This window comes from Microtus oregoni, unplaced genomic scaffold, assembly GCF_018167655.1.
Source record: "Microtus oregoni isolate MIOR12 unplaced genomic scaffold, Mior012 000003F_ref0000135, whole genome shotgun sequence".
NCBI lineage: Eukaryota > Metazoa > Chordata > Mammalia > Rodentia > Cricetidae > Microtus > Microtus oregoni.
Genome location: NW_024543062.1, coordinates 27,249,633 through 27,270,342, shown reverse-complemented (window position 1 = coordinate 27,270,342; position 20,710 = coordinate 27,249,633). Strand labels below are relative to the sequence as shown.

Sequence of the window (20,710 nt, the reverse complement as noted above, 5' to 3'; positions counted from 1 at the left end):
TTTGCTGTGCGGGTATCTGTCAGCACTGCTAGACGGACCTCCTGAGGGTCAGAGTGAGCTTGGCACTATGGGAGGTGTTGCCAGTCTTTCCTGAATAGGAGTCAGACTGGGTTACGTTCCCTGTTCACCTCTAACTCTGTGACCTCTGGCTTCCTGGTCCTCTTGGGGCGGCAGGTGGAAAATGGTGTCTCCGTGGTCTTTGCTTTGTTCCTTTCCTTCTCAGAGTGTGTTGTGTTTCTGCTGTTACAGGCATCTTTTCATCTGGTCAGGAGCCATGTTCATCCCTGTAAATAAATGATACCTATGCCCAACTGTTTCTGTGAGCTGGGCCTCTGCCCTCTAGATGTACAAGGGAAATTCCTTTCATGACCAAATCAAGATGACTGTGAGTAACTAAACAACTCCTCTCTTTGCAGGTTGACTACCTGGAAATAGTTCCAGATACTGGGAGGTACCCTGTGGCAATAGCCACAGCTGGGGACCTGGTGTACCTGCTGAAGGCTGAGGACTCAGCCAGAACCCTCCATTATGTCTACGGCCAGCCTGCCACATGTCTGGATGTCTCAGCCAGCCAGGTTGCCTTTGGGGTGAAGAGTCTGGGATGGGTGTATGAAGGAAACAAGGTACGGAAACAGTGGCTTGTACACTAGCAAGAAAAAGCATGGGGTTAATTTGTTAAATGCAGCTGAAACATTAAGCTCTTCCTGTTCTGGTTTAGCTTGGTTACTTGAAGTAGGGTCTCGCTATCTCAGGCTGGCCTTGAACTCACTATGTAGCCTTGTGCCCCATCTCTTCCCGAGGGCTCGGAATAGCAGTGAGCACCACCATGCCTGGCTGCTGCACTCTTGATGCTCTTGTTTCCAGCTGTTAGGACAGTGGACTAGCATGGCAGAAAAGAATCAAGCAAGTGAACGGAACATGAGTGAAGATTTTCTCCTCCACTGCACACAGTAGATTATTAGTGATTTCCCAGTGTCTTCATATCTAGACACATCTGTCGACAAGGGGCAGGTCTTTGCAGACATGGGGTCGTGGTATGCACCCTGTTCTGTGCCTAGCATTTACTCAGCAATGTGCTTCAGACAGTGTTTCATATCTCATGGCCCAGCTCTCTGCCCTAGAGTTCCATCGTGTGCTTAGAGCTCATATAGGCTGTGTAGCCAATGCTCTCACTGATGTACATGTATGTATTCCACCCTCACTGTTTGGGTTACCTCGGGGAGTGCTACACCACATACTGCGACTTGCAGACATCCTTGTGCATTCTGTCTTTAGGATATGCATCACAGTGTAGGTAGCCAGTGAGACAGCTTAGCAAGTAGAGACATTTACTACACAAGCCCGATGACCCCACTTCTGTCCCTGAAATGAGAAGAGCAAACTCCACAGAATTATCCTCCGACCTCTACTCATGTGCCATGGCTTATGTGTCCCATGCACACAATAATGCGATGAAGTCAGGAAATGAAATGAAAATTTTCCATTACAGTTTCTGTAGTTATTAGCTGCATGAAAGTGCCCGCTGATGTGAGCAGACAGGAAGACAGTCTTCGCTAACTCTCGGGTGATGACTGTGTTTTAGCACTGCAGGGTTTTCCTCCCAACTGCCGGCCAAGTCCTCCGTCTTAAAGCTGGCTGATGGGAAGATTCAGGGGAGGCTGGTGAGCTTTCATTTGTTTAGGATCCTTCTGGTTTGCCTGCTCTTGACCTCACTGGCAGTCAGGGTCTTCCTGGGAAGGAACATCTGAGCCTAGGGCTCCTTCTAATGAAGGAGTTCCCTTTCCTACACATCTGTGGTGTGGATTGGAGAGGCAGACTCAGCACATAAGGTGTGTAGCCCTGTCCCCTCAAGCCAAGTTGCCTAGATCTCCTTGTGCCTCTCTCTCAGACATTTTTTAGGTTAATATATTTTATATGTGAGAGTCGTTTATCTGCCTGTGTTCTGTGCACCACATGCGTGCCTTGTGCCCTTGGATGTCAGAGTGAGCTTTGCTCGGCTCCGTGGAGAAGAGTACTGGTTCACGTCAGTGCTGCTCTGCTAGCCCTGGTGCGATTCTCTCTTCTCTGCTGCTCACACTTGGACCCAGGCTCCCATGGTGTTTCTGCTTTTCATTTCCCAGTATATGTGAACTGTGGGGTCAGATACTGATTTGTTAGGTGCCACTGGGGCAGTACTCAAAAGCGGAAGCATCCGGGCTTCTACTTAGACAAACAAGAAGACTGGTCAGTGGCTGCAAAAGCCTTTCTGCAAGGCAGCACTTTGTGTTGGATCAGTCCACGTGCCAGAACAGACACTCCTTCTGGATCACAGCTGGGAAACCTGATGGGAAGACAGCAGCCGGAGTGACTTCCCAGGCAGGGGCAAGGAGGAGGGACCTGTTTCTCTGTCCCAGCTGTCCGAGGTTTCCTTCCTCCACTCTGAAAAGACTCTGGTTTCTAGAGGAAGGACTTGATGGTTCATTTTGTCTCTTTTGCCCTCAGTTTTATTACCTCATTTGTTTTTAGTGCTCTCAGTGAAGTCAAGTGCTGGCAACATTAATCCTCATCTGTTTGAAGTCTTGGTATTTTTAATCGTTCTCTCTCTTTCGGTACCTAGGGCTCTACTTGCTAATAAGCATGGGCTCTGCCACTGAGCTGCGCCCTCGACTCTGCTCCTCTTCTCTGCCGTGTTACTCCTAAGGTCCTGCTCCTTAGCTGTCACAGCTGCACTGACCCCTCCACTCACAGACTTCCCGACCCAGTGGAAAGCACTGACTGTACAGTCAGCTCAGTAAGAAATTCGCTTTTTTAAAATTCATGCTTAAACATGTCCCACCCTGCGCATTGCTCACTAGTTTTGGTTGCTCTTTTAAAGTAAGGCATGGAGGTGTGTTGATCACACAAGTGTCACTGAGCCCATCAGTTTACATGCTGACAGGAGCAGTCAGACGTGCAGATTTGCGTACCTCAGTATGGTGATGTTCCCCCAACATCAATGCCACCACTTGGGGAGGGAGACAAGGACCAGGCGCCCCGTCGGCCCTGTTCTTTAGTTTCACAGAGCATCTCCTCTTCTTCACTGTGTCTTCTGCTTCCTCGAAGCACTGGGTATTAATCATGGTTACTGGTATGTGATGGTTAAACCGTGTCATGGAGGTTCAGTGCTGTTTGTGAACACTGTGATTTGGCCATGTGCATTCAACTTGGCAATGCAAGCCACTGTGCCATTTATTAGATTGCTGTGAGCTGCCTAGCAGCAGGTCTGCCTGGAGCTGTGCACACATTGTGGGGGTGTCTGTGCCTCTGGCCTCTATAACTGGGACTCAGATGAAGGCTTTTATGGGAACATTTGTACCTGGGGCTTAACTATACTTGACTGTTTGAGCCTTGATGAGGACACACTGAAGTCCAAATGCTGAGATGGATTTTAGTCAGGAGTAAAACTCTGTAACTCTCTGTCGACGTGTCCAGGGGTGCTGTTCCTGGTCACTGGACAATGCGTTTTACCACATGCTGACCACACTGGTATTTTACAGGCACCACAGCTGCATGAGCATTGAGTAATGGTGTTTCAGCATCCACACTCCATCCACCCCACAAACCAGCCAGCCTGTCATGTGGTCGTCACGAATACTCACCACATCAGTGTGTCTCTGGCATTTCTCCACACTGGCCCGTCAAGTGACTAAACTCTTAATAAGCCATTTACAAAGGTGATCTGCCTGAGCTTGAGAGCAGGCTGTCCTCTGTGGTGCATGCGGAAGGCCTTAGAGAGTTAGTGCTCAGCACATCTGGACTCCCATGGGACGGTTATTCCCAGGCTTGATTTGGAGGTCAAGGCTGGTGGCCACAAGAATTTACCAGTATTTCTTTGGTTGTATAAAGTCAGAAAAAAAATGTCTAATTTATATTTTAGCTTTCCTTTAGAAGTTGGGTTTTTAACAGTTTTATGTTACAGGTGTTTTGCCTGAATGTATATTGTGCACTATGGTATACAGTGCCTACAGAGGCCAGAAGAGGGCGCTGGACCTCTGGAACTGGAGTTACAAATGGTTGAGAGCCACCGTATGGGTGCTGGGAACTAAATCCAGGTCCTTGGCAAGAGCAGCCAGTGCTTTGAACTTTTGAGCCCCTGCTCCAGCCCCTAATTTTTTTTTTTTAAAGCACTTTTATTCTGATAAAGCATCCTCCTGATTCATTGCTTTTATTCTGATAAGGTAAAGCATCCTCCTGATTCAGAAGTTCAAATGAGAGGAGCGCCAGCTGAGAGATTCCTCCAAGGTCCTCTCCATCCCCTGCCCGTCTTTTGGTTTTGGAGCCAAGTTGGTGATGCCCATTTCTTAGGCATCCTGAGATGGACCATGAGCAGCTTCCCAGCAAAGTGCCATCCTTCCTCTATAAAGTGTGGATGGAGCTGGACGTGGTAGTGCACACCTTCAGTCCCAGCACTCTGGAGGCGGACAGGTGGACCTCTGAGTTCAGGGCCAGCCCAGCCAGTCAGGGCTCCACAGAGGAACCTTGTCTCGGGACAACAAGGATAAGCAGTAGAACTCTGTGCTACAGTTTTGCACCTTGTCTTTGCCTGCAGGGAAGTCTGTTGGGGTAGTTTTGTAAGACACATCATAGAGTTCCCTGGTCTTGTTCTGTCGGTTTTTGGAACTTTGTAGCATTGTAGCTGATGGGTGACCTCACCATCAGCACCAGAAGGTGGGTTACTCATTGAGGACCTGCTGGGGCAAAGTGGTGTGCTTCTTCATGACATTGACAGCACTGGCTCTGTGCTAGGGTGCGGTTGAGGGGACCGGCACGGCTCCCCAGGATCCTCTGTGGTTGGTGGGGCGGGGGGGGGGTGTGTGAAGCTGTGGCTGACTTTGCTGTTCCGTTCATACTTCACATCAGTGTACCTGGAAGATGAGCGGCCGGGCCACATGGCTTCACTAGCATCACGTGACCCCCCCCCCCCCCCCGGGCCAGGTCATAGCGGAAAGAGTGCTAACATGCACTGCTGCGTGCCTCCCCTCTGCTTGTTGGGTACTCTTTTGGGGTCCATGATCTGTTGGATAGTTTTCTCCTTTGTTAGTGAGGGATGGCCACATGACGTTTGAGTTAGGTGAGTGGTGCCAAGGCCTGTGTGTTCTGTCTGTGGACCATGCTCTTTGCTGCGGGCAGGAATGACAGGACAGGAATGGTATCCCCACAATAAGAGGGGCTACTCAGAGGTCTTTCAACTGTCAGTAGAAGTGGATTCTGAATTCTTGATGTCCTTTCTTGGGATCTCAGACTTCTGTGGTACATTTTCTAGAGGTAGCCACTACTAAATGGCAGGTGACAGTAGAAGTAACAAAAGGAGGGGCTGGAGAGATAGCTCAGTAGTTAAGAGCACTAGCTGTTCCTCTAGAGGACCTGGGTTCTATTCCCAGCACCCACATGGCAGCTCACAGCTGTCTGTGACTCCAGTTGTTGTAGGGGATCTGACACCTTCTCACAAATGTACATAAAATAAATTAAAAAAAAAAAAGAAGTAACAGAAGAAAAGTGTCTTGACCATCTCACTTTATACTGCAGTGCAGTCAGCGCAGCTCTAAACATGGCCCTTGATGCTCAGGCAGCCTTCTCGATTTTGTTCTGTGTGTGTGTGTGTGTGTGTGTGTGTGTGTGTGTGTGTGTGTCATAGTTCTGAATTCATCAGCAGTGCTTTCCTTTCTGTGGTCATTTATAATAGCATGCTACCTTTATTAATCCCTTTGCTGCCTGAATTAAATTGTGCTCTCAGGGTGGACAGCCAGAGGCAGAGCTGCCGTGGTGGAATCATGCTGTCAATGAGTCTCATGCCTCATAAAGGGAGCTGGAGCCCCACTTAGTGCTCTTAGCATCCTTCTATGTATCTGGACATATTTCCCAATTTAGTTCTGAAGCACTTGGCTTTGATGGCAGATTGTATTAAGCATCACACGGCGTGCATTCTAATCAGGGCGAGGGGTGAAGTCATCGCAGGCTGAAATGTGCTGGGCAAGAAGGCTGCCTTGGGCTGCAGTAGCTTATATCATGCTAGAAAATAATTGCTCGAGTCTCTGAGCTAATGACTCCATGTGCAGCCAGGAAGAGACTTGGGACTAGTTGTCTGCACTGGCCACAGGGTTAGCTGTCTGTCTGGATCCTCAGGGGTCAAAGTGTGGCTGCAGATGGGCCACTCTCTGCCACGTCTTGCCAGGATCAGAGAGCTAGCTTTTCTTTAGTTGACGTTTCTGTTTTTGAGAATCAAGACTTGATATTTCACATGCAGAGCAAATAAGTAAACATTGAAAGTTTATAAAATGTTTTCACATTCTACCCAAAACTTAACTCTCTCTCTCTCTCTCTCTCTCTCTCTCTCTCTCTCTCTCTCTCTCTCTCTTTTTCTATGCTGGGGAGTTGGTAGCTAACTAACCCTACAGACTAGTTCAGCATTCTTGCATTCTGTCACATCAGTGGGTTGGTTGCATGGGCCTGTGCAGGGTCTGATGGGTCCTGGAAAGAGATGAATGGAGCATGTTTTTTTCTTTCGGTTCTCGACCTGTGCTCTTTTACAGTGACCAGCAATGCAGAGGTGTTTTCTCTGGTAGAGATGGACACAGTGAACTTGGGGGATTCCAGAGTGCTGACAGTCTCAAAGATAAATGGATGAGAAATGAACACTCAGGATTGTTTGTGCAGGTTTAGTATTCAAATAATGCCAATAATTGATATTGTTGGTATTATTGATAATGAAACTCCACAGCTTTTACTAAGAACCTTGAAGTATTGCCACAGAACCCCAGGGTTGCTCTAGACTTGTCAGCCCCACTCAACTCAGAGGCCTCTGAGGACTTAGAACTGAGCATCCACAATGCCATGCAGCATGAAGGGTTCTGTGGAAGACATTAAGCATTGTTTAAGATCCTGGTTCCTAGAAGGGTGAAATAACATGGTGGAAGGTTTATACAGGGAACGGTGGCTTTCACTAGGGGCTCAAGCAGGGTTTTTGGAGTCAGATAAACTTTGGGCAAGATATTTGCCATGATTATTTGTAGGCAGAGACTGCTTGTTTGTTTCTGACCTCCTAGACCCAAAATAATCACACAGAAACTGTATTAATTACAACACTGCTCAGCCTGTTAGTGTGGGCTTCTTATTAAATTAACTAACTCTTACATCTTAATCCATTCCTATTTTATATATTACCATGAGGCTTGTGGTTTACCAGTAAAGTTCCCCAGTGTCTATCTCCTTCCATGGCTACATGGTCTCCCTGACTCTGCTTTCCTTTCTCCTCTATCTGCTAGGAATTTCCACCCTACTCTAGTCTGCCGTAGGCCAAAGCAGCTTTATTTATTAACCAATAAAAGCAACACAGATATCGAAGGACATCCCATATCGCTTCCCCTTTTCTGTCTAAATAAAAAGGAAAGTTTTAGCTTTAACATAGTAAAATTACATATACCAAAATATTTATCAAGCAAGAATTAGTTATAATATTTATATTTATTTTATCTTTTATCATAACTAAAGAAAATTATAACTATTCTTTAACTCCGTTAAAGACCCTAGAAGCATATAATATTACCTAAGTTAGCAAGAAGTGCATTGTAAGCAACTTTTAAAACTCTAGAATTTACAGACATCTTGCTACCTGGACAGTCACCCAAAGTTCTTCTGTAACATTGGAACATCCATCTTTAGCCTACAGGCCCATAGTATCCAGCAGACTTTTCCATGAAGCAGGAAATTTTAAATACAGCTCCGCCTATATTGGCAGTTTGTCAGTCACTTTCTTCTGTGTCCTGCAGAATGTCTGGCAGACTTTTTCATAAAGCAGGAACCCTGAAGGATCATCTCACCTTTAGGCAAGTTCAGCGGTCCTCTCTCTGTGGGTCCTGCATGTCCAGTTTATGCAGCATATCATCAAGCAGTCCTGACGAGCAGTTTTTTGCCCAAATGTCTAACCAACTCCATAAGGAGCCTCTTCAGCCCATCATCCTCTTGAAGTAAATTGGTGCTTCCAGGAGCAGACGTGTCTCACTGTTGAGGAGAGTCTAAGTTCTTAAAACATTTTAAATGTCATATTCTGTAAATCTTTAAAGGTTTGAAGAATACCTATCTATCTGAACTATATCTCTGAACATCTATAAAACCGAACTAACATGGCTACAAGCTTGACTATTATAGATGACTATCTATTAACCTGTATTTCTTAATCATTCTTTACATTTTTAATGAGCTGCACAGTCAAGAGCAGAAGTACAACAAAATTGACCTTAAATTTGTATCAATAAACCAAGATCCATTCCAATGCAAAGTATTCATCTTTATATCATATCCCCCTTTAAATGTATACATTTAAACATTTATAAACAATATTTGGGAATTTGGATCCCACATCAATTTTCCCGAGTGAGAAATTGGGGTGGTGTTTAGCACATGACTGGTGCTCCTGTGTCCACTAGCATTGGGGTGTTGTTGGGGTTGTGCGGGTCAAGACCCAACAGACCTGAGGACGGGAGCCTGGGGTGGCCAGGAAGGTTGGAGCCCCAATGATCCATTTCTTTTCCTGAGACTGGATTTTTAAAAGCCTGTGAGTAGGAAGAGCCTTGTGGAGCTAAAGGAATGAGCTAATAAGGAGCTGAGTCACCATACAGCCTTGCTGGCACGGCTTCTGTCTCCACACAGGCTTGTATAGTTTGGATGCCACTGACATTTGTAATAGTTCCTGATTTTTTTTTTTTTTTTTTGAGACAGGGTTTCTCTGTAGCTTTTGGTTCCTGTCCTGGAACTAGCTCTTGTAGACCAGGCTGGCCTCGAACTCACAGAGATTCACCTGCCTCTGCCTCCCAAGTACTGGGATTAAAGGCGTGCGCCACCACCGCCCGGCTAGTTCCTGATTTTTAAAGAAGCTCAACAGTATTCTGAAGGCATTGAGCAAATTTATAAAGCTTTATATTGAAGTATATGATATCTATCGCTCCTTCTTATTAGGCTTTTGAATTAAGATTAGATTTTTATTTAGGGTCTGATTTTTCCAGTGGCTTCTCTGATTGTATGTAGAATTCCTGTCCTGGTTCACCATCTCACACACATGGGAGACTGAACTTGGAGCTGACTGTTGTGATTATTTCCCCAGCACAGATGGGGATGGCTTTGATTTCTTTGTGCCAGATGAGTCTCGGGATAAATATTGCCCAGACAGCAGCTAGGTTTATTAGTGTTAAAAATCAGCATGTTTTTCGGCTAGTCATGATCTGAGGGGGCCTGGTGGAAATGTTTGTCTCTTTCCAGCAGAGAAAACAGTGACTATGCTCCTACATAGTCAAGACGATGGAGATTGATAAGCTTGGCAGAGAGAGGGTGGGAGAGCAAGGACACACAGCACATGGCCTGTTTACTGTGTTCAGAGAACACACAGCAGTTAGAGACAGCACCAGAAGACTATATTAACATAGTCCACACTTTGTCTTTTAAAGCCCTGACTCAGAGTTGGGTTTGCACTAATATCAGTTACTGAGTTGCACAAGCACTGCTAATGGACGCCAAGCTGCTCCTCATAACATGCCCTGCAGTTAATTGCAGAATGGATTCCCTTGCAGCTAGGCAGAGGAAAATTCTATCTCAGCTCACACTTGAGCAGTCACTTGCCAAATTAAAGGACTCAGGCAGAGTGATGAGGTTTGCAGAGTATTAAGATGAGGCCATCTGTACAGAGGCAGCTCTGCCATGACCTGACATCGAGCCACCGCTTCCCCGGGTTGAGGACACTCCGCAGATGGGGGTCAACCTAGTGTATCTAAAATCAGTTCCATATCCAGGTTCTTCGGGTCCTCGTCAGTGTCAAGGCTAGGCACTAGCCTGAGCTCCTCCTGTTCCTACGGTGGGCTGCATAGGAACTGCTGTTTCCATGGGAGCTCATACCCCTGTTGACAAGAGATTCTGAAATGCACACTGAAACGCCTCCAGAGCTCGATCCTTGCACCCACACTTCTGCACCCCCCCATACTCCCTGGCACACACACATACACCCGGGCACCCCTGCACTCCCTGGCACACACACATACACACCTGCACCCCCCATACTCCCTGGCACACACACACACCTGCACCCCCCATACTCCCTGGCACACACACATACACACCTGCACCCCCCATACTCCCTGGCACACACACACACCTGCACCCCCCATACTCCCTGGCACACACACATACACCACTGCACCCCACACACTCCCTGGTACACACACATACACCAAGTGTATTTTCAGTTTTATGCCAAACACTAGGTGAGGCCCTGCTTCTTGCCAGTAGCCTGCCTTTAAAGTCAGGTCTTAGCTTCCAACTCTCCACCCATACCTACAAGATAGTCTCTCTACACAGCCCAGAGATGTCACCCTCTTGAATGTGAGGTTCCTTCCTGCCCAGGACTGGCAGATGCCACCACTTCCCTCTCCTCGTGTCTTTTCAGAAGAGGCCTTAGCTTCAGCCCTGCAGTTCCTCTCCTGACATCAGCACACATGCGCCTGAAGCTCACATTGAACCCTGCTGCTGCACTGCAGCCCACCCTAGACTGGTGGACAGGAGACCAGGGGCTCACAGCTGAGGGCAAAAGAGAAGCAGTGCAGTGCAGTGGAGGGCAGAGGTCCTGCTGTGTCACAGGAACAGAGCTGGCCATCAGTGTGGCCTGGCCAGGTCGTGCTGCTGTTGACACTCTGCTGGGCCTGCACTCTGGGTGGCCTTGGGTAGAGGTTGAAAGAGCAGGAGCTTTGAAGGCTAGCCCCCAGGCTCAAAGCCTACTTCCAGAACTTCCAAGCTGGGCAAGGGATGTACCCTCTGTCCCTCCATCTCCTTGTAGGAACAGTGGGGAGAATGGTGGCCCCACTTAAGCCCTTGTGAAGTCAGATGGAGCTGTGACCCCAGAGTGCTGCACACACAACTGTTCTCAGGAGCACCCGTTCTGAGCAGGGACCAGGAAGAGGCACTCCAGTGAGGTAGCTTGGGTGGGAAAGACCGGGTCTTTCTGCCTGGTCTGCTTCCCAGCTGCTCCCTGCACAATGTGGGCTAAGCTATTTCAAATGGTTTTCAATTCAGTTTCCTGATGGCTAAGTGCAGGTGTTGGTGTGTCTCTCTTCTGGGTGGTCGAGATTCTGGAGTATATTCAGAAGGGCTTGTGGGAGAAGCAGTTGCCACACAGTTCTGCTGGTCTGCTCTCTGAGCCTCTGTCTGTCTAATTTGGGGCTGAAGCAGAAATCAGGCTGGTGAGAAGAAAGGGTAATGAGACAAATGAGTTTCCTAGACAGTGTCTTCAGTCTGTAGGCCATAGAGAGCTTTGATCACCAGCCCTTCTGCCTGTCACCTTCCCACTAAAGCTCATGCAGACTTTTTACTTTAAGAGTCCGTGTCCCGGTATGCAGCTCGGCTCCTCCCTCTAAAGCTCATGCAGCACGTGTGGCTGATGCCTATGAGTGTTTAGAGAGCATGCTGCCATCTGGGATGAGGCCACCCGGATGTTTGCGTTGTGACTCTAATCTGCATGGGACAGCAGGCGTTCTCTGCTCACTTTGTGTCCCCCTCATGGTGCTCTTGGTGGTCACATCTTCCCTGCTTCCCTGTGGTGATGGTTCTGTAAGGAAATATCTGAAGCAGGCGGGAGCAGTGTCTCCTGCTGCTCTGAGGAGACCTGTTGTCCTGTACCACCCTGGGCATGTGTCAGGAGAGAGACGTGGAGACCACGTCCTGGACTCCACAGGGGTACACTTACTCTGGCTCCTTTCAGGCTTAGGTCACAGTAGGTGTTGGTTTGGCCTCTGTCTGGTCCTTCGTAGACATCTGCCCACATCACAAAGCCCCAAGCCTGGCAAGCCTATGTGATTGGCATTGCCTTCCCAGGAAGAGCCCAGTCCTGGAACAGCCAGGGTTGCAGGTGCATTGGCACGTAGTGGGGAGTGTGTGCAGGCCTTGCCTACCCGGTGCCTGGCGATGCTCAGCAACACCGTCCCATCCCTGAAATATCTTGGCCTTTGGGCTTGTCACTCCAATTAAAACTTAAATACGAAAGCAGCCAAGCTTCTTTCCTTTGTGTGAGTGAGCGCAAGACAGTGCCAGAGTGTGTCATGGAAACTGTTGGGGGGCTGTTTTCAGGGAGCTGTGCTTATGTAGGGGAGCCATCTCTTCAAGTGCTATGTCTTGCTGGGGTGCTGCTCAGGGCACCTGAGAGGCAGGTTTCTGTTTGCCAACAGTGAAGTCACCTCTGAGGCAGTGGTGAAAGTCATTCTCCCCATGGTCACAGACACGGCCGCGCCAGGCCTCACGTGATGACTTATCTCTGGCAAGGACTTAAAATCGTCTCTCTGGCTGGTTGTCAAAAATTACATCATATCAGAGTAAACTGCTTTTAAATCGGACATCCATTATTCATGTATATTAACTGCTTTTTTATTTTTTTATTGGCTGTTTTGTGTGTGATTTACTTTTTTCCCCAGCTTCCTTGCCCTCCCCAATTGTCCATCTTTCTCATTCTTTTAAAAATCTTAGCTCACCTGTGAATTCCCCAGGTTGTTCACTTAGCTGTGTGTGTGAAGCAGCGCACACCTTGCTGTGTGTGTGAAGCAGCGTACACCTTGCTGTGTGTGTGAAGCAGTGTGCGCACCTTGCTGTGTGTGTGAAGCAGTGTGCGCACCTTGCTGTGTGTGTGAAGCAGTGTGCGCACCTTGCTGTGTGTGTGAAGCAGCGTACACCTTGCTGTGTGTATGAAGCGGCGTACACCTTGCTGTGTGTGTGAAGCGGCGTACACCTTGCTGTGTGTGTGAAGCGGCGTACACCTTGCTGTGTGTGTGAAGCGGCGTACACCCTGCTGTGTGTGTGAAGCGGCGTACACCTTGCTGTGTGTGTGAAGCGGCGTACACCTTGCTGTGTGTGTGAAGCGGCGTACACCTTGCTGTGTGTGTGAAGCGGCGTGCACCTTGCTGTGTGTGTGAAGCGGCGTGCACCTTGCTGTGTGTGTGAAGCGGTGTGCACCTTGCTGTGTGTGTGAAGCGGTGTGCACCTTGCTGTGTGTGTGAAGCGGTGTGCACCTTGCTGTGTGTGTGAAGCGGTGTGCACACATTGCTGTGTGTGTAAGGTAGTGTGCACACCTTGCTTTGGGGTGAAATGTCTTGCTTGTCATTATCAGGATATATAATGTGTCCTTTCCCTTCCTATCTTCTGTATTTATAAAAATGAGCATTGGTGGTGGCCCTGTTCTTGCAGAGATGCACCTAGGGAGCTGCAGAGCTGCCCAGGACAGCTGACCCGCTGGGAGGGCAGCAGACTGCAGGTCTTTTGTAAGACTGCTGTTCTCGCCATGGGCAGACAGCACTTACAGGTTGTGCATGTCACCGAGAACTCAGCCTCTGTGGCTGGCATCTGGTCACTATGGGACATTTCCCTCACTTCCAGCCTTGCAGTGGAGTGGGGGCTCAAGTCCGCCCTGTTACTGCCCGCAGTGCTGACGCTGCGCTGTGCAGCCTGTGTTTGCTATGTCTCTACAGTTACTTGAGTCACTATCCCTCCCAACCTTGCAGGCCTTTTTCTGGAGTGATTTCTTCATTTGCTTTGCTAGTGAAGCCCAGAGCTGTGTTTCTACTTAAAATGTCCTCATTTTCCCATCCCTCTTAAAAGCCCGTGTGGCCAGACTGCCATTGTCCGAGGTTGATAGGCGATTGCTCAGTCCCTTGAAGACACTGCTGGTTTTGACATCCATTGACACTCGTGAAAAGGTGGCTGGAACTGCTCACCCCTCAGAGGACTTCTCCCCCTTTGCTGTTGGAAGGTTGGCTCAACCAGTTCTGAGCCAACCTAGAAACCCAGCATGGCTCTGTCTCAGAAACAACAGAACCACAGCACGAGGACCTCACCTGTGGTTTCCCTCCAGCATCTTCGTATAGATTTATTTTCATTTCTCCTGTTGGGGATTTCTGGTGTTTCCCTCAGCCGTAGAAAACACTCAGTCTGTACCTGTTGAAGCTTCTTCATTTGCTCACTGGAGCTCACGTGAGATGTGTGCTGGACCAACTTCCTGCTCCCCACTCCCTCCCATCTACCTCTCTGCGTGTATACTGAGGAACTGTTCAAAACCAGCTTCCTGCTCCCTGGTTCACCCTCAGGCTTTGCTTAGCCTGTCCGTCTACCATGACTTCTAGAATCTGGGTTCAGTTTCTCAAACACACTCAGTTTGCTGTGCTTCTCACATGGTAGGTGACTCTCCACACACTGACTCTGTGGCCTTTACCTGAAACGGCCAATACCTTGTTATCCCATCCCTGCTTCTCTCTGTCTCGGCTGTAGGACTCGTCCTTTATTGTGAGCCAATGCATGACTGGTGTTGATTCGTGGGTCCCACAAAGGTCTGGTAGCTCTGGGTTTGGAGGAGCATTGTGTTCCCCTGAATTGAGCTGAGCTGAGCTGCTCCAGACATGGGCCCACTGTCACCCCACAGGCTTAGCTTTATACAGAGATCTCAGCTGTGCTGTTCTCTGCTGCCAGATGCTGGGTCCCCACTGGCATTGTCAGGTGTCCCCAGAGTAGCCCCTGGCCAGGCTCCCTCATTTCTTTCTGGTCTCAGTGCTCCCATCACCTTGGGCTTCTGTGGATTGTACTGCTTCCCTTGAGTGAATGGAATGTGCAAAAGGCTGTTTGGTAACAGACTTGATTTGAGAAGCTGTTTGCTAGGTGAAACACGAATTAATAAAAACTCGGGGTCAGAAATTGGGGTTCAACCTGAAGATCTGAAAAACAAAACAGCCAGCACTGGTTTTTACCTCGACCTCAGTCTGAAATGGCGATCCTGTCTCGTGGAATCTCAGGAGACTGCATCTGAGAGCTATCTTCCCCCATTTTATATTCCTCTCTGGGGCTGGGATTAAAGGCATGCCCCAACCAGTTTCTAAGGCAACTAGTGTGGCTACTGGAATTAAGGTGTGTGCTATCATAATCTGGTCTGTAAAGCTGACCAGTGGGATTGTTTTACTCTCAAATCTTCAGGCAGTCTTATTAAAATACAATTAAGGGCTGGAGAGATGGCTCAGAGGTTAAGAGCACTGACTGCTCTTCCAGAGGTCCTGAGTTCAATTCCCAGCAACCACATGGTGGCTAACAACCATCTGTAATGAGATCTGGTGCCCTCTTCTGGCCTGCAGGCATACGTGGAGGCTGAACACTGTGTACATAATAAATAAAAATCTCTAAAAAAAAATTAAAAACTTAAAAAAAATACAATACAGTTAAAATCCACTACTACCAGGCTTCCTGGTCTGCCAACTTGTCAGACAACAAGGGAGCCCACAGGATTGGGGCAGGATGAGACATCTCCTTGTGGATCCCCAAGGTCACCTAATGGAGGAAAGAGTTAAGCACAAACCGGAGTGGATTCTAGGTTTGCTTGGTTACCAATCCTAGCTGGTTATCACCAAACACAAATGCACACACCTAGCAAGATGCAGGCCCACATAACTACCATGGCATCTGGTCCCTGCTAGTCATGCTGAAAGGCAGTGGGCAGCAGCATTTCTGCTCCAGGGACCTTACAGCCCTGGTTGAGGAAGCACTCTCCACTGTGTAAGAGCTGGGTAACAAATCCGCACCCGGCCTTCAAGACTGCAGTCTTGGGCTGTTTCCCCTCCTTGTTTGCGAGCTGCAGGCTGATGACATGGTTCAGGGTGGCACTTGGGAACACCAGATGCAGTGCATTGACCAAAAACACCCCCTGCTCTGCTGAGAGGGGAGAAGCCTTCATGCCAAGGGTGGTAGTGGACAGGGCAGAGTACACTTAAAGTGGGTGCAGATGGAGAGTGCGAGCCGGCGCTCTCTGTTCAGAACTGGCTTCTGACCATGGCTTTTCTCAAAGGGCAAAGTGTATGTGGTAGTGAAGGAAGAGGCCCGGAGGGTGGCAGGGAGGGAGCGGGCAGCTGTGTCTACAGTCTGCAACCCTTGGGTCAGCTCTTCCCTCTGAGTCCATTCAACACACCCCTTGCTTAAAGGGGAGCAGGCAAACACTCTTGGATTCCAAAGGTTCTTAGTGCAGTTGTTGTGGGACGAGGCTCTGTCCACTGCTGACCGTGTTGCCAAGGTGGCTAAGGTCCTGAGGAGGTGAGCCAGCCACTTTCTGCAGTTTTGGTAAAATTAAACTCAGAGTTGTGTTCCTTGTTCATCAGAACATGACACAGTTTCTCTCTCGGCAAGGCTCCAAAGCTCTTTGAAGACATCTCTGTCTGTTGGTGGCTCATGTTCACAGATGGGTGATGTCAGTCCTGTGTTTAGGAAGAACTTGCTGTGCTGAGTCCTGATTTCAAAGGGTGGAGGAGCAGGTGGCAGGCTTTGAACCAACCCCACTGAGAGGGTAGTAGCCATCTTCTGGCCCTTCCATCAGGATTTGGCTAGAATCCCGCAGCCTCTAGAATCCAGCACAAACTAGTCACATGGAGAAGATACAGACCTCCCTGCCCAGAGTAGTTGCTGATGCTTTCTAGACGTTGGACCTGTGACCATTTCCATCCTGACTGTGTGACCAGTACAACAGCCCTCCTCCTGCTTGAGACCCCAGCTGCTAGGGCATAGCAGCACGATGGCTCTGTGGTCCCAGAAGAGGCAGGTCCCATGTGTGGGAGCGTGGGGCGGCTGGGCTAGCAGCAGCTGGTACAGACACAGCTCTTTCAGCTGTCACTATGTTGGCTGCCACACCCGTTCACTCCAGTCCTGCTGCACAGAAGAGGATTCATAAGTGTTTGTCACTGGCTGTTGGATGTTTTATCAAAAACTGAATAGAAACAACTTATCATATGGAATTATATATGCACAAAAGTTCTCCATTCAGAAGAACCAGAGCTACTTGTGGAGAAGCAGCTGTGAAATACCAAGCTCACAGAAATGCCTGGTATGTTCAGAGCAAGAGAGATGGACCCTCACACTCAAAATCTACCTGTTCTTACCAGACTGTTCTGGGTGGCTGGTTCCTGGAGATGGGTCACACTCTTCTACTATGTAATTTATTCTTATAACTTACTATGAGATACATTACAGTCTTTCAGTTGTAATATATCTTTAAAAGTATAGTTGAGACCAGTCAGAATAGTTGAAAGTCAGGATTCGAAAGCTATGTTTTATCAGAAATGACTTCAGCTCTCAGAGGGGGAAGTAAGCAGAAACGGAAAACTCCCTGTCCAGTCCCTTACGAAGAGGATGCTTCTGTTCACGTGGGGGTGATGCAGGTCCACTAGAAAACAGTGACACGAGAACTCGATCTCATAGCGCATCTCGTGCAGATGTCTTCAACATACACAGCAGTCTGGGCTTCGCTTTAGAAAGAACTCCTAGGAGCACAGAGGATGACAGCACATGCCTGCACCATGATTGCTGCTAACACTGCTGAACCTGCATTTGCTGCTTGGCCGCTCTATCGACTCGCTGGCCACATTAGTGCCGAGCATCTGCTCCCAGATTGCATCTGGTGGGGGAGTTTCCCCTTCTCTCCAGCATCTCTGAACACCTCTGAGAACAACTCAAGTGGTCGTGGGTTAAGACTCACCCAAGCAGGGCAATAAAGAGAAAAATTCGTCTAATGCATGGTCTTAACAAGAGGGAGTGTGAGCATGAATAATTGATATCACTCGTCTGTGGCAATCAGATAAAATGAAGTCCCATTTGCTCAACCTTATTAAAAGAGAGAGAGAGTGGGAGGGAGGGAGCCATGGTAAAGGTCGTTAAGGGACTTGTAGCGTGGAAGACCTGCCTTCGAGATGGTAATGTGTTTTCCAATCTCTGTGGTCTTTAACTAAACGCAATGGTAAAGGTTCTCTTTGGATAGTTCTGATCCGTTGAATTATTGAACATTTTAGAAATCCTTGACTGCTGACTTAGATGTCTTTATGATGAATTTGCAGTCTTTTTGGCGGGGATTGTCTCCCTGTACCACTCAGAGATGATTGATCCACTTGTCAAAACAGAACTGGAAAAAAAGTGAAGGCTGCTGCTGGCTTGTGTGAGCCTCAGTCGTTGTACTTTTACCTCTGCCTGCTCCTGTAGGTCCATCTGCCTTCCTGCTGTGTGCACTGGTGTACTTTAAAAACAAACAGATCAATCCAAAATATTGAAATCTGTGATGATAATTAAATCCAAAATGGTTGCTCCAAAAAGATGAGTCACTCTTTTAAAACTGTCCCCCAGTAGTTGTGCTTGTTGGGGGGCACTGTGGACCCTCTCTGCGTGCAGAGCAGGGCACTGGAGTGTCTTTCCACAGACACTACTCAGTGCTGGGGACATTCTCAAGACACACCATCAGGTTGCTGGTTTTCACTTTTCATCCTTGAGGAGCCACCTGTGATAATGTCCAGCTCATTTGCTGAAGATGGATTTGATCACGTGTCTGTTAGAAACAACTTTCTGTCAGGAGCTAGGGATTTAATTCCAGCACTCAGGAGGCAGAGGTATGGGGGGATCTCTGAGTTCAAGGGCAGCTTCGTCTACAGGCTGAGTTCCAGGACAGTCAGAACTACATAGCAAGACCCTGTTTTTAAAATAAATAAGTAAACAAACCCAACTTTCTGTCAGGAACCTTTCATCTTAGCTGCATCTTGGCTTGTGCATTAGGTGCTGAGAATCTGTGACTTCTGCTGTCTTTCCTTCCAGTGTTAGACAACCACAGAGTCTCAAAGATTCAGGTATAGAAATGTGTATTGTTCCCAAGGAGGAGATGATTTTACTTGCTAGGAATTTCTCAGGACAGACATAAGACTCTCCACTCAGAAGTGTCTGGGTTAACCAGAAGAGAGAGCATGGTCTCTATAGGAGTGCCGCTGAGTTGCTCTGCAAACCCAGCTCAGTGTGCTCACCACATGCTCAGCAGAAGTCAGCAGAGGTGCAGTGAGGAGGCCTGGGTCCTGTACTGTTCATTGAATGCCTCCCATGTGCTAATAATTTCTTTCATTAAAAAACTCTCGGGGCTTCTGTGCAATCCGTCCTTTATTCCCCTTTGCTGAGGAAGCAGTGCAGACACCTTCCAGGAGGACTGCACCATGTGGAGCCCACAAGCATCTTCTCACCGGCTTTCATGACCAAACCGAGGGGAGAGTGGGGAAGAAGACGGAAGAAGGTGCTGTTGGGCCGTAGCTCCATACACTGTCTGGTGCAGCTTCCTAGGGCCTCTGTACGCTCTTCAGTTAACCCCGAATTCAAAGCCAGTGACCTGTAGCCTTCTTTCCTTTCAAACAAACAGAAAACAATCACCTGGGCTGGGCTTCAGTGCAGCAGTGTGGGGGAAAGCAGGCTGCTGACCCACCATTCATGTGTCTCTTTCTCCTGCTTTTGCTTTGGCCAAGGACCTCTTTGGTTTCCCTTTCTTGGTCTTTTGTCAATTGAGTAGTTATGCCCCTGGGAAGTGTCCAAGCCATTGAGTAACCCAGTGTCTTCTGGGGACGGTGAAATGCTCATTCCTCAAAGGTAGCACAGTAAGAAGTGTGTGACATCCCTCTGCCGTGTGAAACTGACACCTATGCTCTCCCCCTCTCAGATCCTGGTGTATAGCCTGGAAGCAGAACGCTGTCTCTCAAAGCTCGGCAATGCGCTCGGTGACTTCACCTGTGTCAACCTCCGGGACAGCCCTCCCCACCTCATGGTCAGCGGCAACATGGACAGGAGGTAGGTCCGTGCTGAAATGATGCTCATCTGTGGCCCTGAGCGTGAGTGCCTCATGCTTGAGCCTTGCCTGCAGTCCCCAACCCCCACTCCATCCTCTGGACTTGGAGCGAAGTCTTGCATTAGGTAATAGTTGGACCTTCTATGCCTCCGCTTCGCTTCTGAAGCACACAGGATGGTTGGTCCTCTTTTCAGGCAGTTGGTGGATGGTCCAGCGAGACCACTTGGAATATCTTTTGTCCCCCTGTTACAGAATTTGTTTGGCACAGAAAAGCTCGCTTTCTGATATTAAAAACAATAACCTAAGAGACTGGCCATGCTCAGCACAATAGGGCTGCCTGCCAAGTGATGCCAAGAGTGTATTTCAGAGCACTGCGTGTCCCTCTGGTGACGGGAAAGAGACTTGATGGGAACAGATTCCAGTTTCTATTTAGCTGATTAGCAGCCTTCTCTTTAACACATTGGCTGAGGAAGTCGGTTTTCCTGGTCCAGGGGCCAGTGCCAGCCTTTAGCACCGCAGGGTTAGTGTTTAAAAAGACCCTTCCAGTCCAAAGTTTAGTTTTCTCCCTCTTGTCTTGTCTTCTCCTTTGCTTTCTCTCTGCTTTTTGGCTAGTTACCTACTGCATCTGATTCAGTGCCCCAGAGAGAGGTAGACTGGCCAGTCGCCAGGGCTGCTGGCATCCCTCCCCTGGGCCCAGCCCCAGGCTGCAGGTGCGGGGCTGCTCGGTTCTGGGGTTTCTTTGTGCCAGATCCCAGAGCTTTGTCCCAGCGGAGTAGCAGCTTGCAGAAGCCACTGTTGGATCACATAGTGTTTGTATCCCGAGCCCCACCCCAGCCCACCCCACCTAGAGCAAAGAGACTGAACGTGCTTTGTGGGGAGAAGGCTCTGTCCCTCTCTCACAGGGACTCCTCCGGTGACTCAGAATGTGGGGCTTGTAGATGGATGTCTGAGTTTGCTGTGCTAAGGCTTCAGTGGCTAGAGAGGTAGCTCAGTCAGTAAATGACTGCGGGGCAAACATGACCTAAATTTGGATCCCAGAACCCATGTGAGCACTTGGGAAGCAGA

General features: G+C 48.6%; 1 protein-coding gene across 1 annotated transcript in view; it reads left to right on the top strand.

The window, feature by feature from the left end:
- Nucleotides 1–20,710, top strand: part of Fbxw8 (F-box and WD repeat domain containing 8) — a 99,332-nt gene that overhangs the window by 66,136 nt on the left and 12,486 nt on the right. The window contains exons 7-8 of the mRNA XM_041648318.1: nt 417–623; nt 19,520–19,647. Of these exons, the coding sequence (XP_041504252.1) occupies nt 417–623; nt 19,520–19,647 (335 nt within the window). The remainder of the gene's footprint in view (nt 1–416; nt 624–19,519; nt 19,648–20,710) is intronic.